Source organism: Balaenoptera borealis, assembly GCF_965194805.1.
Source record: "Balaenoptera borealis genome assembly, chromosome: 17".
In the NCBI taxonomy this organism is placed as follows: domain Eukaryota; kingdom Metazoa; phylum Chordata; class Mammalia; order Artiodactyla; family Balaenopteridae; genus Balaenoptera; species Balaenoptera borealis.
Genome location: NC_138876.1, coordinates 37,892,412 through 37,907,422, shown reverse-complemented (window position 1 = coordinate 37,907,422; position 15,011 = coordinate 37,892,412). Strand labels below are relative to the sequence as shown.

Below are 15,011 nucleotides of genomic sequence, written 5' to 3'. Positions count from 1 at the left end.
TTTTTCTACTTAACAGAACATCTTTGCAGAATGTTTCACATCATTATATGCAGGGCGGCCTCATTCCTTCAGAGTCTGCATAGTATTCCATTTTGTGGAGGCAGTGTTATTTCCCACATGGTCTCTGTTTCACATCCCGGCACATCCCTCCCTGTTTCACATCTGCTTCCACATTTGCATACTGTGCCCATTTCCACCAATGTAGATCTTCACTGCATTCCAAAACTCCTTAAAAACAAATAAAATGACTGACGGTTTTACAATTATCCTTTCAAAGTACTTTTTCACATGCATTATCTCATCTGTACCTCATGTCACTGCAAGACTAGTGAGTAATTCCGTGGCAGCTCAGGAGGTCATATATTCTTTCTTCTTAATAATTTTAATTTCAGCAACTTCCGACATTTACAAAGGCAGTTCTGGATAGCTGCTACCTGTCATTTGCTTGTTTCTTTGGTGTCATTTTTATTTTTCTGTGTGATTTACTCTCTGCTTCATGAGTCATGTGCACATTAACGTAAGTGTTTAAAAGTGTTGAAGGTAGCCATTAGCAAGTCCTTCAGTAAATTTCTGTAAAATATATTTGCATCCCACCTTTTTCTAAAAGTGGCATGAAACATCAGTTCCTGCTATTTTTATTTCAGTCAAGCCACAAATATTCCTTCTTTTGAAAGGCACAGATTTCTGACTTAGAAAACTTGCTAGTTTACCTTTTGTTGGCCCATTTGACCAAAGGAGTACTCTAGAAGTATAAGATCCTAAAGGAAAGAAAGCAGCACTTGACATGCCCTTGGCCCAGGGAAATGGTTAAATGTCAGGTCAAGACTTGGATAAGAGAAGTCTAATCCAAGCTGAGACTAGCTCCACAGAATTCAAATTTCACTGCTACTGTTAGCTGGAAGGGCCCAGGCAAGTTGATTATCCCTCTGTGACGCAGTGTCCTCATTTCTAGGTACAAATTAACTTATCATACCTGCTAGACTCCAGGAATTTGGCCAGGAATTTGGCAAGAGGCCAGTCTGGGGAGCTGAATATGTTTGAAAGCTCATCTGGAGACCTGATGTGACAAAGGACCCTGGGACAGATCCAACTTAGGATGCTGACTGCCAAGGGTCAAAGACCATCTGAGTCAAGCTTCAAAATTAATCCAAACTCGTATCTCTAATGTTGTAGTCTAGGGATGACCAGGGACTGTCCCTGGGGCTGTCTCTACAGGGTTAACAACTCAATTTGAGAATAGAAGGGCAGGATAGAAAGGACTTGGCTGGCATCTCCTGACTGCCTAGTGAAGACTTCTCTCCACTGGTCTTAAAAGAAGGCAAAAGAAAGCAAAGACATAACTGAGAGAACACAGAGAAGAAGAAACACTACCAGAGCTATGTTTGCTACCCACTGCTAACCTCAGGGAACTGGTGCACAAAGCACCAAGAGCTGGCTATTGAAGGGGACCAAAGGTGGAGCAGTCGGGCAGCAGTGGGTAAGCTGCAGGTGGGGGTCAACCATGGGATGCTGGATACGACCCATGATACAGGGATGTGGCCTCATCTACCACCCTCATGCCCAGACCTGCAGCAAATACATTTTCTCATCAAATACGACTCAAGTCACATAAAAAGTCTATAATGATCTGATGGGAGTTTCAGATTTAGCTTGATACAGTACACAAGTATTAATAAAATCCCTTTCCATAAACTTGTCATATGTACAAAGCAGGGAAACAAACGCATCCCTGCTCTTTATAGTAGATAGACTAGGTATCCTGGGAGGGCAAGGGAAGGTATCATTCTTTTTAAGTGATGTTCTTAAAACTATAGATTTCATAGACAATTGTGGCTGACATGAGAGTTATATTATGATCACCGTCATACAGAAATGTGATGATAATAAGAACTATAATAGTAATAGCTAATACTTAGCACAATTCTAAATGCTTTATACACATATAATAATTCCTACAAAAAAAGCCTACAAAAAATAACTATACCACCATGTTACTATACTAACATATACTACATGTATATTATGTATTATATAATACATAACATTGGATACTGTTAAAGTATTACTAGCCACATTTGACATAGGAGAAAATTGAGTCACAGAAGGGATTTTCTAGCTAAGTGGAGAGCTTGGATTGGAACCTAGCTAACTTATTCTCAGTGATTAGACTCTTCTACCTCTTGTATGTACAATGGACCGGAGCTGATGAACGGACAACTCACGGCTGTCCTTCACATTGTAGTCTCGGCGAGTGGCACCCAGGAGTTGTACCGAGCATAACCTGAGGCTGGATGAAGCATCCCCACTGGGGATGGAAGGAACTGACTCCTCCTGGCAGTGGTCCCTGGGGTTCCTGACTGGCCCTGAGGTTCCTTTAGAAGAGCGTCTCCAAACTGGTGTTCCCTAGAACCCAGTTTCATAAGATGGACCCTCCACCAAAAAAGGTCTCAAGTCAAATCTATTTGGAAAGAGGTGAGTTAAACCAACTTAAATAGTTCTTTTACTGGAAGACCCCTGAGGTCCTCAGTGTGTTAGTGTTCATTGTGAATCTCCTTAGGGAGGATATGGCTGTAATATTTTCTAAACATATTTGACCATTTATATCATCCTGAAGGAGTGTTTTGAGGAATGTTTTATACTCTGAGAAATGCCTGACATTTAACTGGATCCAGCTGTGAGAATGCAGCCTCTGTTTCAAGAGGCTACCGAAGTTCTGTTGCAAAAGTCTCCTATAGATACTTGTGCACTGAAGTTGAAATATAAAAGTGGTGGAAGGGAAAACAGCCTAGAATCAGGCCCCTTCTTATGCTTCTGTTCACCGGCATCTCCAACCCGCTGAGTTCCTCACCTGTGCAAGCCTTGGATTCTAGGGTCTACTTGCATAGTTCTTCCTCAACTGACATCTGGTTTCCCAGCCCACCCTTCTCCTTAAGTAAAACCTGAAATCTCCTTTAATTTTGTCCCCACTCTCCGGCTCAATGCCAGCTAGTGTTAACTGCCTTTTAGCTAGCTTCTGGAATCTGGCTTGACCTGACTTCTGGTAGCCTTAAGAGTTTTAAAAATTCAGCTAACCTGATGTCAACCAACACTGCTGGCTGGTTCTCTTGGAGCCTGAAATATGCCTCCTGATCAATGGGGGTCCAGCTATTGCTTTTGTGGGTTACCAGGAGTCACAGCATAAACTGGACCTCTTAACACCAAAGGATGCCTTCCCCTCAGTACAATCTTTCCAGATTCCCCAGGCTGAAGGCAGCTAAATCCCGAAGGAGCCCTGGATTGGGAAGTCTCAATAATATAGTGAATCCAAATAGTTCTGAATCTAGCATCAGAAAGTCTACCATTCTTGACACAACTTTAAGACCAAATAGCCAACCTGTCCTCTCAAACAGAAATGATGGTTTGTTTGGCTAGATCTGTATTCTAGATACTGGCTTCCAACCAAGCTGACCTCTGGTGTGGGAGTAGGAAGGAAGCAGGTGGTCTTTGTCTCACTATTAATCTCTTGACATTCTATCTGGGGAAACCATTTATAGGTGACTTGAAATAATCAAGTTACTGGTCTCTGGAGAGTGCTGATGAATTGACTATAATTTTTCTTTTTATGATGACGCTATCTGGATTAAATCAACTAGGATCTCACAGACTATTAGATTCAGTATTTTTGATGACTAAGGGAGAAGAGGGGGAAAATACTATAGTTCTGGCTGCTTGAAGGGGAGAGAAATTTGGTGCTTTTTAGAGGAAAAATAATCATTAAAATAATTTAAAATTATTAATCCACTAAGAATCAGAGCACGGTCCAAAGCCTGTCATTGAGTTAATAATAGTTGGCGATTCCTTTCAGACATAGCTTTTGTGAGGTCATTTTTTGAGGCCAGTGCTGAAATGCTTCATAGCCACAGAGCAACATTTGGCAATAAATTAATTCAGCTTGTTTCCACATGGTCCAAAAAAATCTTGATTTGTTCCATCATGAAAAACAAACTTTCATTTGCTTGAAGCAGGGAAAACTAAATGATTTTCTTTTGCACATTTTGACGATTTAGTTTTTAGCATGCTTATACGTTAATCTTTCAAAAAATGCCATTAACTACTCTTTTCCCTGTTTGATTTTAGTCCCTGTAAAGAAAAAAAAACATTTTTAGCTTTTAATGGAAAGAGCCAAAATTTCTCAAGGCAATAGCAATACAGGCCCAATGAAAATAGAGGTGACTTAACACATTACTGAGTACGGTTGGGGAAAAGTCCTTCCCCAAGCACGAAATGGGTTATTACATCTCATATCATGATAATCGTATGATATTGCTGTTGGAAGCATGGGTATGGAATCGGTGACTAAGTCCTTTCTTACTCCTGTGACTCTAGATTCAAGTCAAGAATTGATCACTTTTAATGACAGGAGGAAACAAATGTGACATCAGATATATCCCTGCTCAAAAAGCATTAAGTTAAAAGGCTAAAAAAACTCAACCAGAGTTGTGCGAAATGTTACCTGGATTGCTAAAGTTCGTTAGAATATCCTAATCAAGGTTTCCTCTCGTGAACCAGTAGTGGTGGGTGGTGGTGTTAGTAATAAGGATAATAATAGCTGACATTATTGAGGACTTATTACATGACAGACCCCGTTCTCAGAGATTTACATAAATGAACTCATTTAATCCTATGAGGTAGGTAATACTTCATTTTAAGGTTGAGGAAATGAGGCTTAAAGAGACTAAGTAACTTAGCAAAGGTCACATAGCTCTCTGACACTAGAGACTTACCCTCACCTATTATGCTATAGTTAAATCAGGCTGCCATTATTAGAACACTGGTCCACCACTGACTAATTATTTGACCTTGGTTAAGTTATTTAACCTAAGTATCAGTTCTATAAATGGATTGTTCCTCCATTTAAATGAGGTGGTTCATGTAAAACACAGTACCTGAAAGGGGTAAATATTTAATAAATGTTGACTGTTATTAAAATAAGAGAAATAAGCAAAGAATCAAAGAATTAATAGAGGTTTTTGTTTGTGTTTTTTTTTGTTATGTGTGTATGTGTGTGTGTTTCCTATTTCTTACGTTTTAGTATTACCTCTTGGTAATGAAGTTGATCACAGAAATAATACCAATTTTATTAACAGGGCTTTACATTTCTCAAAGTGCTTGTATCAATTACCCAGTTTGACCCTTAAAACAGTCTTCTAGGGACTTCCCTGGCAGTCCAGTGGTTAAGATTCCACGCTTCCACTGCAGGGGGCGCGCTTCCATCCCTGGCTGGGGAACTAAGATCCCGCATGCTGCGAGCCGCGTGGTGCAGCCAAAAATTAAAAAACAAAAAACAAACAATCCCCTCCCCCCAAAATAGTCGTCTATATTTGTCAGCAAACTGAGGCTTAGAGAAGTTAAGTAATACGTTGGCCACACAGCTGATTGCAGAAGTTGAATACAGATTTGAACCCTTGAGAGTGAGTTTAATTTATACCCTTTGATGTCGAGCTAGTATACTGCTTTTAGCAACGTTTAGTTGATCGGGTTTTCTAAGTATAAAATCAAATCATTGGCACCTATTGCTATTTCTATTTCTTCCCTTTCTATAGTTATGACTTTCATTAATTTTTTTCCTAATCCTCATTGGCAGTGGTTGTAGTACAGTATTACATAGAAACTTGCCTTACTTTTTTGTACCTTTGTCAACACTTCTCGTGTTATTCCCTCTGTATGTCATTCTCCAAATGCTGGGCTGTGGCCCATGCCTGTCCTATTCAGCTGTCAGAACTGATTCAAATGGTACCTCTGCTGTAGAAAATTCTCTCTGAGCTTCCCAGCTAGAGTAATCTCTATTCTAAACCAGTGGTTCTCAACCAGAGGCAATTTTGCCCCCCCCAGGGGAGATTTGACAGTGTTTGAAGTCATTTTTGGTAGTCATAACTGGGGCAAAGTGTGCTATTGGCATCTACTGGGTAAAGGCCAAAAGGAATGCTGCTGAACACCCTACAACGCACAGGACAGCCCCCTAGGATGAATTATCCAGCCTAAAATGTTAGTAGTGCTGAGGTTGAGAAACCCTGCTCTAAACTAAAGGCTCAATGCATTATGATACATATTATTTTCTGCTTTTAAAAAAAGGTGTTTTTGTATACATTTTATCATTGACTGTATTATTTGAAGGCAGGGATTCTGTCTTAATCATCTTTTTATCACAAGGGTTCATGATAATTGGCAAGTTTTCCTTTACATCCATCTGTATTACCTCATTAAATACCTTACATTTATTTAAACATTAACCAACCATTAACTACAAAAGATGACATATGTTAGATTAAATGATTTAAAGTTTCCCTAAGACATTTGATAAATGAGGAACATAATGGAGGACCTAATTGTTTTAATCTATAAAACTCAGGCATTGCTCATTCTTATTTCTGATTCCATACAACCTCCCCAAATGAGTCCATAATCATAATACGAAAAAAGAGTACAGAAAAATAATATATTTGAATTCACATATGAATGCATTTGGAAAAACATTTTAACCATGAAAATTTGACAATGTTGACTAAAAACTCTACTAGCAGGATCAAACCAAGGAAGAAAAAGAGAAAGTGAAAACTCTTTCAAGACACTAGGCTCAAGGGAAACATGATCAGGGAAACAAATGTTCAACATACCAACACTGGTGTCACATTTAAGCTCAAAATTTTTTTAAAATGATCTCTTTGGAACTGAGTAGACATAGATTTATTTAAAGTTTCTAAAGTATCATACTCATTATCATATGTCAGCAGTAATTCACACAGGATTTTGTCAAGGAAGAAAATATGAAGCTCTATAATTCTTCTCACTAATGATATTTCCAACTAGAGGTAGAAGATACAATCAAAATGTGATGGCTTTGCCATATAGCGGAAATCTTTTACAGCCAGGAAGGCTACTGTGATTTTCCATTAATAGCTGTATTTCTAAATAAAATTTTGAAGATCAACATTCTATGTTACTTTTGGAAAGGGCTAAATAGAAATTAAGCAGTTATTTGGTGCATCTAATTTTTGTATGTGGTTTTCATTTTTATGTAGTACTTTCATACAACAATCTATCAAATATGTCCTATGAAGTGGAATACTCTATTAGTTTTCTTGGATTTTATTATGTTCATAAAAATTTCGTAACATTCATAATAATAATACTGTAAAATAATGATTTGCTGTGGTCAACGGCATGGGCAGAGGGTATAATGAAGGTGCACGTATTTCTTGTCAAAGAGCAGATGGCAGTTCCAAGACAGAATAATGTTCGCCTCTAGATGAGACTATATCCATTTCAGTAATTTGCTTCCTGTTTTTAAAACACATATTTTTATTGGATAGGATTATTTATTTCCTCATCAAGCAGTGTTTTAATTACATGAGTTAAATAATTACTTACCTAGTAAATCTGAGGCTCTCAAATTTTCTTTCAGAAACATAACAGAAATAATGGCACTACCTAGAAAGAAAATGGCCATTAGTGGTGTTTCCAAATACAAAAACATATAGTATGCAATGCCATTTGAAAGGAGTTAAGTAGTCTTAGGCCTGACTAGCTGTGTCCTGGTCAGAGACACCCAGTGGCTGGGGCTGTGGAGATGGCCTCTTGCCCCTCATGGTTGAGGATTCATGGAAATTGGCCTGGTTTACAATGAACCTACGACAGTGACTGGGATAGTGCATGGTATACAGTGAGGGCTTAATAAGAGTTTACTAAATGAATGAATGAAGAGAAAAGAAAGGAAGGAAGGAGGGAAGGAAGGAAGGAAGGAAGGAAGGAAGGAAGGGATGGAAAGGCAGAAAGAGATAGATGGGAAGGAAAGAAGAAAGGATGAAAAGGAGGAAGTCTTAACTTTAAATATATTCCAAACGGAAACATTATTTCCCATCATCTCCTCCCATAATCCCTATTCCAGTGATACCTTTATTGAGCACCAGTATCCTAAGGCTCCTCCTGGTACCCCCTCTCCTTCACACCACACATCCAACAGGCTACTGGGTCTGTTAAGTCTGGATTTCACTGTCTCTCAAGTCCATCCCCTCTTCATTCCCTTGTCACAGTTCAGGTCAGCTTCACCTCAGGCTTAGACCGTTAAAGTAGCTTCTCTCTGGGCCTCCCATTTCACTACCCCTTCCCCACAGCACTAGGAGTCATCTTTCTAAAATGGAAATCTAATGTAAATCCACAGCTTTAAAACCTCTTAATGGCTTCTAGCCATCCAGAGACAAAGGCCAAACTACTAAGCATGACATTCAAAGACAGCCGTGACTTTACTCCTGACAACTTCCTTGCCTCGTTTGCCCTCGATCTCTTTTATATTCTATGTCCACTCTTAATAAAATAATCATAATTTCCGGAACCCCCATTGAGTTTCATGCTAAAGGACTTTTATACAAGCTATTCCCTGGGCAACCCTGCCTCCATCCTTTCACCCAACTCTAGACTCAAGCATCACCTCTGGATTCTCCCAGACTGAGTTGACCACTCCACCCATATGTGTGATTACCCCTTATAATATATAACTTTTTTGTTACACTTAAGATTTTTTTTGCCTGTCTCCTGCAAAAGATTATCAGTTCCTTTTACTCTGAGATATGCCTTATTCTTTGAAGATCTCCCATGTGTAGCTAGTACTCAGCATATAAATAAAAGTGTTGGTGGGATCTCCTGCATTTGCTGACCCTTGTGATGTTGAAGACCCTCTTTCCCATTATTGATGCTACTGAAACCTCAGCCTCACAACTGTGCCATGACCTACTGCTATGGCCTCAGGTGTGTGTGGGGTAAGTTGAATCTGAGCTGTTCCTCTTATGGAGTCATGAGTAGAGGCAAGGGAAGATCCAAATTTGCAGTAATACAAAAACAAAAAACAACACCCCACAACATTACTTGTATTTTAAATATTTGACAAAAACTATTAGTTGAATTTCTTATTTTTTTTAAAGCAAAAATACAGAAAGAAAAATCATTATAAAATAATCTCATCATCTAGGAAGGAACCACAGTTAATATGTTTGTGTGTTTATTTCCCTCTGGTTGAGATCAAACTGTAATGCAAAATTTCTTTTCTCAGTTTCCTCAGTTACTGTATTACAGTTTGCCATGTCATTAAAAATTCTTCATAGATATAATTTTAATGAATCTGAATTATAATCCATTAAATCAGTTAAGCTTGAATGTAACTATATCTGGTGCTCTGGCAATTGATTTAAAACAAAATAAAAAAATCCACGCCAGAACACTCATTCAAGATAAGCTGGAATCCACATATGTTTTTTCCATCTTTTTTTCAACCTAGCTCTCTCTCATTCAAGTTGAGCTATGTCCTTGCAAATTTTTCCTGAGCAGGTTATTTATAGGAATGGGGGCTTCACACAAAATAAACAGAGCATGGGAAATGTCCACCAAGCATGAGTTTATTGTGTGGCATGGCTTTAAAACATTAAAGCAATATTTTCTGAAGATAAATTAATGTATAGATATGTGGCCCATTACATTAAGAATTGAGTTTGGGACAAGCATAAAAATGTATGATAAATTTCTATTTCAGATTTGGACCAAATAATTCATGGAAACTAATTTCACATGTTAGAGCATTAGAAAAAGTATAAAAATCAAGACCTCACTCCCAACTCCCATTACTGACTGCCTGTGTAATTAGGTAAGGAATGTTTCCAAGCGGAGGGAGATAGATTAACAACAAAAAATAGGTGAAGTATCATTACACGAACACATACCAGACGCATTCCATTATAACAATACTTGAACTGACCATTTCACAGCAAAGGATTCCAGTAAGAAGGTAGACATTGCTTACATGGAATAAGGAAATTTTAGAGCTAATAGTAGACACAGAGATAATCTACTCTAGGTTCTAAACTTTATAATTGGGAAACTGAGGTCCAAAGAAACTGATCCATTCATCTAACAAACATTTATATTACAGCACAGCTGGAACCAGCATGCATATTTCCTCATTCCAGTCCAGAGCTCTTTCTAGTACATGACACTCCATTTCTCCCTTGGAGTAAGAAAGGCATCATTTTCCTTCTCTTCTTGTTGCTAAACCACCACCTCATAAATAATTTCACTTTCAGAAGGAAGAGGGAAGAATGTTATGTAGGAGATAATTTCACTGCTAAAAGCAAAAAGGACATGACTGGTAACAATAAACTTGAAATATACTATAAGCATCAAATTATATCAATTGCCATAAAATAGAGTTTTATGAAACATAAATATGCTACCTTTACTTTCTGAAAGAATTTATATGTCTGATGCATTTTTTTTTAAGTTTTAAGAGAACATGTGATTTTCTACAAAATTTTTAGATAAGAGAATAAGTTTATCAAAGAAAGTAATAAAAAAGAACATTCTATTAAGATACATCTACTTATAACTCATTTATCTTGCAAAACATGGTTAAAGTGAGAGCTGTGCTGAGTAAAAGACAGTTTCTGAGCAACAGCTAATAACATGACTTCTAAGAACAGAAGTAAATTTTTTAAATGAGAAAAAATAAATAAACTGAAGTGCTCCCATATATATTTGCAATCAGAGATCTGTCAAACTCAACCTTGTCTAGTTGTTGCTACATCAACAACCATTGCCTAATAAACATGTACAACGGGGGAAAAACTATTATACTTCTATTCCTATAGTAAAATTTAATATTTAAAAATAGAGTATTTCAAGATCAATAGTTCAAAAGCAATAAAACAGAACACACCTGTAACTTATTAAACTATAGTTAACCACTGAGCACTAACTTCCAGCACTCAGAGTTTTGTGTACATTTTTGACTACAGGCATATTTGGGCAGAGGTTCATGAATCCTTTTCCATCCTGGCCTTCACAGGACATGGGTCTACACAGAGAGTGCTCCCAGACACTGATCTATACAGCGTGATCCTGGACACTGGAGTTAAATTCATTACACAGTGAACACAGTGACTCCAGAGGCATTGTGACCACAATGATCATAATGCATTAAAAAAAAAAGGTAAAAGGTAGCATATGAAAGATAACATACCAAAATTCAAACAGTGGTTATGGGAAAAAAAAATATAGTAGGGGGACTTCCCTGGTGGTCCAGTGGTAAAGAACCCGCCTTCCAATGCAGGGGACGCAGGTTCGATCCCTGGTTAGGTAACTAAGATCCCACATGCCATGGGGCAACTAAGCCCGCACACCACAATTACTGAGCTCACGTGCCTCAACTAGAGAGCCAGTGTGCCGCAAACTACAAAGCCCACGCGCCCTGGAGCCCATGCGCCACAACTAGAGAGAACCCTGCGCACCACGACAAAGAGCCCGAGCCGCGATGAAAGATCCCACATGCCTCAATGAAGACCCCGCATGCCTCAACTAGATCTGATGCCGCCCGCTCCCCCAAAAGAAAGTAAATAAATAAAATAAATAAATATAAAAAAAAAGAAATAAATGATCAATTTAAAAAAATATAGTAGGAATACCACTGTAAGAGGAAAGGACAAAAAAGTTTTTTCTAGTATTTTCTTTGGTTCAAAAGAGTGCGCCCATGGGGCAGTGTATTAAGGTAGTCACTTGGCCTTCATCATAATACATTATGGTCAGGAGAATCTCAGCAACAATTATAATGTACTGACTCCTACTGGTGAGTCATCTATACTCTTTTAAGCCATTAAATGTCACTTGGTTTAGCAACCAGAATGGAGACGATTTCCTGTCAAGGTTGATACAAGGAAACTTACACTTGGGCATTCTGATTCAGATTTCTAGATGAAAACAGATAGAGGCCTAGCAAGATCCCCGTGGCTTCAGCTGAACCAGGTCTAGGCATGGGGGAGGTGCCAGTCCCAAGTGTAGACATGTGCCCTGATGTTGAGCTCCCTAATGCTTCCTGATCTACGTAGGAATAAACCTTAGTTTGTTCTTCATTCACCTCCAGTCCGACATCACAAGAGGTGGCTGTAATTATGGAAGAGTTACTTACCTGAATGTGGTCAAGAGTTGGCATATGAGAATTCAGATAGGATGTACAAACTTGATTTGGATTATCTTCTGTAATAGCTACTAATGGGGATTAGTAACCCAGAAGTTAAGCATCAACTTTCTATATGTTAGCAATTAAACTCAAGGGTAGACTTTTACATGTGAGTTTAGATTTTTGTGTCTGTAGAATAACAGGTAAATTGGCATTCCTTTTTTCAATTTTCAACATTAAGATATATGTGCACATTTTACTTAAATTCCCTTTCTCCCCAAATAATAATTTTTTTATTAAAGGTTTAAGAGCACAGAAGAGACTTCAGTAACTATTTAAATGTGTTATGGTATGGCTATTTTTAAATGATTTTGTTCACATTTATTTACTTCCCTCCATTTTTGACCCTTTTATGACCGCTTCTAAAAAGGCAAATTTAACCCAAAGTTTTAAAAATCAATTACATTTTACTTAAATGTGATTATGGATATGATATTCTTATCTGATAAAGCTGGAAAGAAAAAAAACCTTTGGTCCACAGGTCACAAACTCAAATGTCTCCAGGGGCCAGTTAAGTAATCCTCTAAAGAAGAAAGAATAATGAGGGTGGTGGGCTGTTAGCGATGAGGGGCTGTGGAACCGTGGTGACCTGGCGTACACAAGATCAGTGAAAGGCGGCAGCCAGAATTCAGCCCTAGCCAACTGCAAGTCCAGTGTTACCAAATCTGATACTTTAAGACAAAAATCTAGTTTTTGTGTATCACTACCCAATTTTTAAACATGGGAAATTAATTTGTATTTTTAAAATACATTCTTTGAGCCAAACAAAACACAACAGTGGCCAGATCTGGTCTACAGGCCACCAGTTTGTAAACTCTGATCTAGTCCGCAAACGAAAATTTCATCAATTTTCCTGCCTGGATATTCAATTTATTGTTTAACCTCTATGATCTGAAGAGAAAGCAGGGTATATGTTTATAATATAGGAAAGTAGAAGACAAAGTAGTAAAGAAAGCACTCTTTTATAAAAAAAAGAACCCATGACATGAAAAGAACATATTTATATAATAATGCTACAAACAGATCCTCACATGTAAATATCTGGCTTGTGGTTTCTGACCACTTATAATGGCAACTTTATTGTACTGCTAAAAAGCAAACCACAAAAGCACTTTCATGTCAGTCACAATCAAGCTTCAAACACGTGGACATGTTGAGTGTGCTCACGGGCTCAATCAACTCTAGCCGTTTTGAGGTATTGACTTCTCCAAAATGACCGTTCCCCGTTAGTTGTAGAATTGGAGGGGAAAAGTATGTCAATTACAGTGAATTCCACGGGATTAGGATTTGAAAATCTGAGGATGTGACACTTTGAAAAATGTTTCTTTATAGAGAGAAAAGTTGTCCCACCATCCATATTGGCAGGAAGGAAAGTGTCCAGTAATTCATGTTAATTAAAAAATAGCTAGAGGGTGTGGAGAAAAAGGAAGCCTCCTACCCTCCTACACTGTTGGTGGGAATGTAAATTGGTGCAGCCACTATGGAGAACAGTATGGAGGTTCCTTAAAAACTAAAAATAGAACTACCATATGACCCAGCAATCCCACTACTGGGCATATACCCTGAGAAAACCATAATTCAAAAAGAGTCATGTACCACAATGTTCATTGCAGCACTATTCACTATAGACAAGACGTGGAAGCAACCTAAACGTCCATCAACAGATGAATGGATAAAGAAGATGTGGTATATATATATACAATGGAATATTACTCAGTCATAGAAAGAATGAAATAATGCCATTTGCAGCAACATGGATGGACCTAGAGATTATCATATTAAGGGAAGTAAATCAGACACAGAAAGACAAATGTTGTATGTTTTCACTTATTTGTGGAATCTAAAAAAAATGATACAAATGAACTTATTTATAAAACAGAAATAGATTCACAGATATAGAAAACAAACTTGTGGTTACCAAAAGGAATAGCAGGGGGCAGGGGGTCGGAGAGATAAATTAGGAGTTTGGGATCAACATGTACACACTACTATATATAAAACAGGTAAACAACAAGGCCCTACTGTATAGCACAGGGAACTATACTCAATATCTTGTAATAACCTATAATGGAAAAGAGTCTGAAAAAAATACATATATATTATATATATATAACTAAATCTCTTTGCTGTACACTTGAAATTAACACAACATTGTAAATTAACTATACCTCAATTTTTAAGAAGGGAAAAAATTGCTATTGTCATTTATTGAAGATAATGAAATTGTAGGTAAAGTGCATAATTTCAAATGAGGAAATTTACCTGGATTAAGAACAATAATCTTTTCTTTTTTTAAAAAATAAATTTATTTATTTATTTACTTTTGGCTGCGTTGGGTCTTCCTTGCTTTCTCTAGTTGCAGCAAGCAGGGCCTACTCTTCGTTGTGGTGCATGGGCTTCTCATTGCGGTGGCTTCTCTTTGTTGTGGAGCACGGGCTCTAGGCGCTCGGGCTTCAGTAGTTGTGGCTCACGGGCTCTAGAGTGCAGGCTCAGTAGTTGTGGCACACGGGCTTAGTCGCTCTGCGGCATGTGGGATCTTCCCGGACCAGGGCTCGAACCCGTGTCCCCTGCACCGGCAGGCGGATTCTTAACCACTGCGCCACCAGGGAAGCCCAATCTTTTCTTTTCTACATTTTTCTTGACGTACATTAGAGATTAAATTGAAAGGAGTCCAAAAAAGTAAAAATACTGTCATTGACAGGATTAACTCTGTATTATAAATGTAATAGTGCATTACATCATCATTAGCAATTTCTTTAGGAATACTCTGTGGCGTTCTCAAAAAATAAGGATGGGTGGAAAAGATGTTTCAAATAAAGTTTTTTAGGTTTTAGGAATGCTTTCAGCTGAGAGTGCATGAGCAGACACAAAATGAGAACTTCAGAGATTTATTTCACACATCTTATTTAGGCTGGTTTTGGGGAAAATGTGCTAAGGCAGACAACCCAGCAAGCCACTGAGAAAAGGGATATTTTCT

The 15,011-nt window shown here is 38.0% G+C and overlaps 1 protein-coding gene across 14 annotated transcripts in view; it reads right to left on the bottom strand.

Moving 5' to 3' along the window:
- NIPAL2 (NIPA like domain containing 2) overlaps nucleotides 1-15,011 on the bottom strand; it is a 72,770-nt gene that overhangs the window by 26,947 nt on the left and 30,812 nt on the right. For 4 of the 14 annotated variants that reach the window (XM_082364374.1, XM_082364369.1, XM_082364376.1 and 1 more), the window contains one exon: nucleotides 7,408-7,467. The exons of the other annotated variants lie outside the window; for them this stretch is intronic. In XM_082364374.1, the coding sequence (XP_082220500.1) occupies nucleotides 7,408-7,467 (60 nt within the window). The remainder of the gene's footprint in view (nucleotides 1-7,407; nucleotides 7,468-15,011) is intronic. 14 annotated transcript variants of the gene reach the window in all.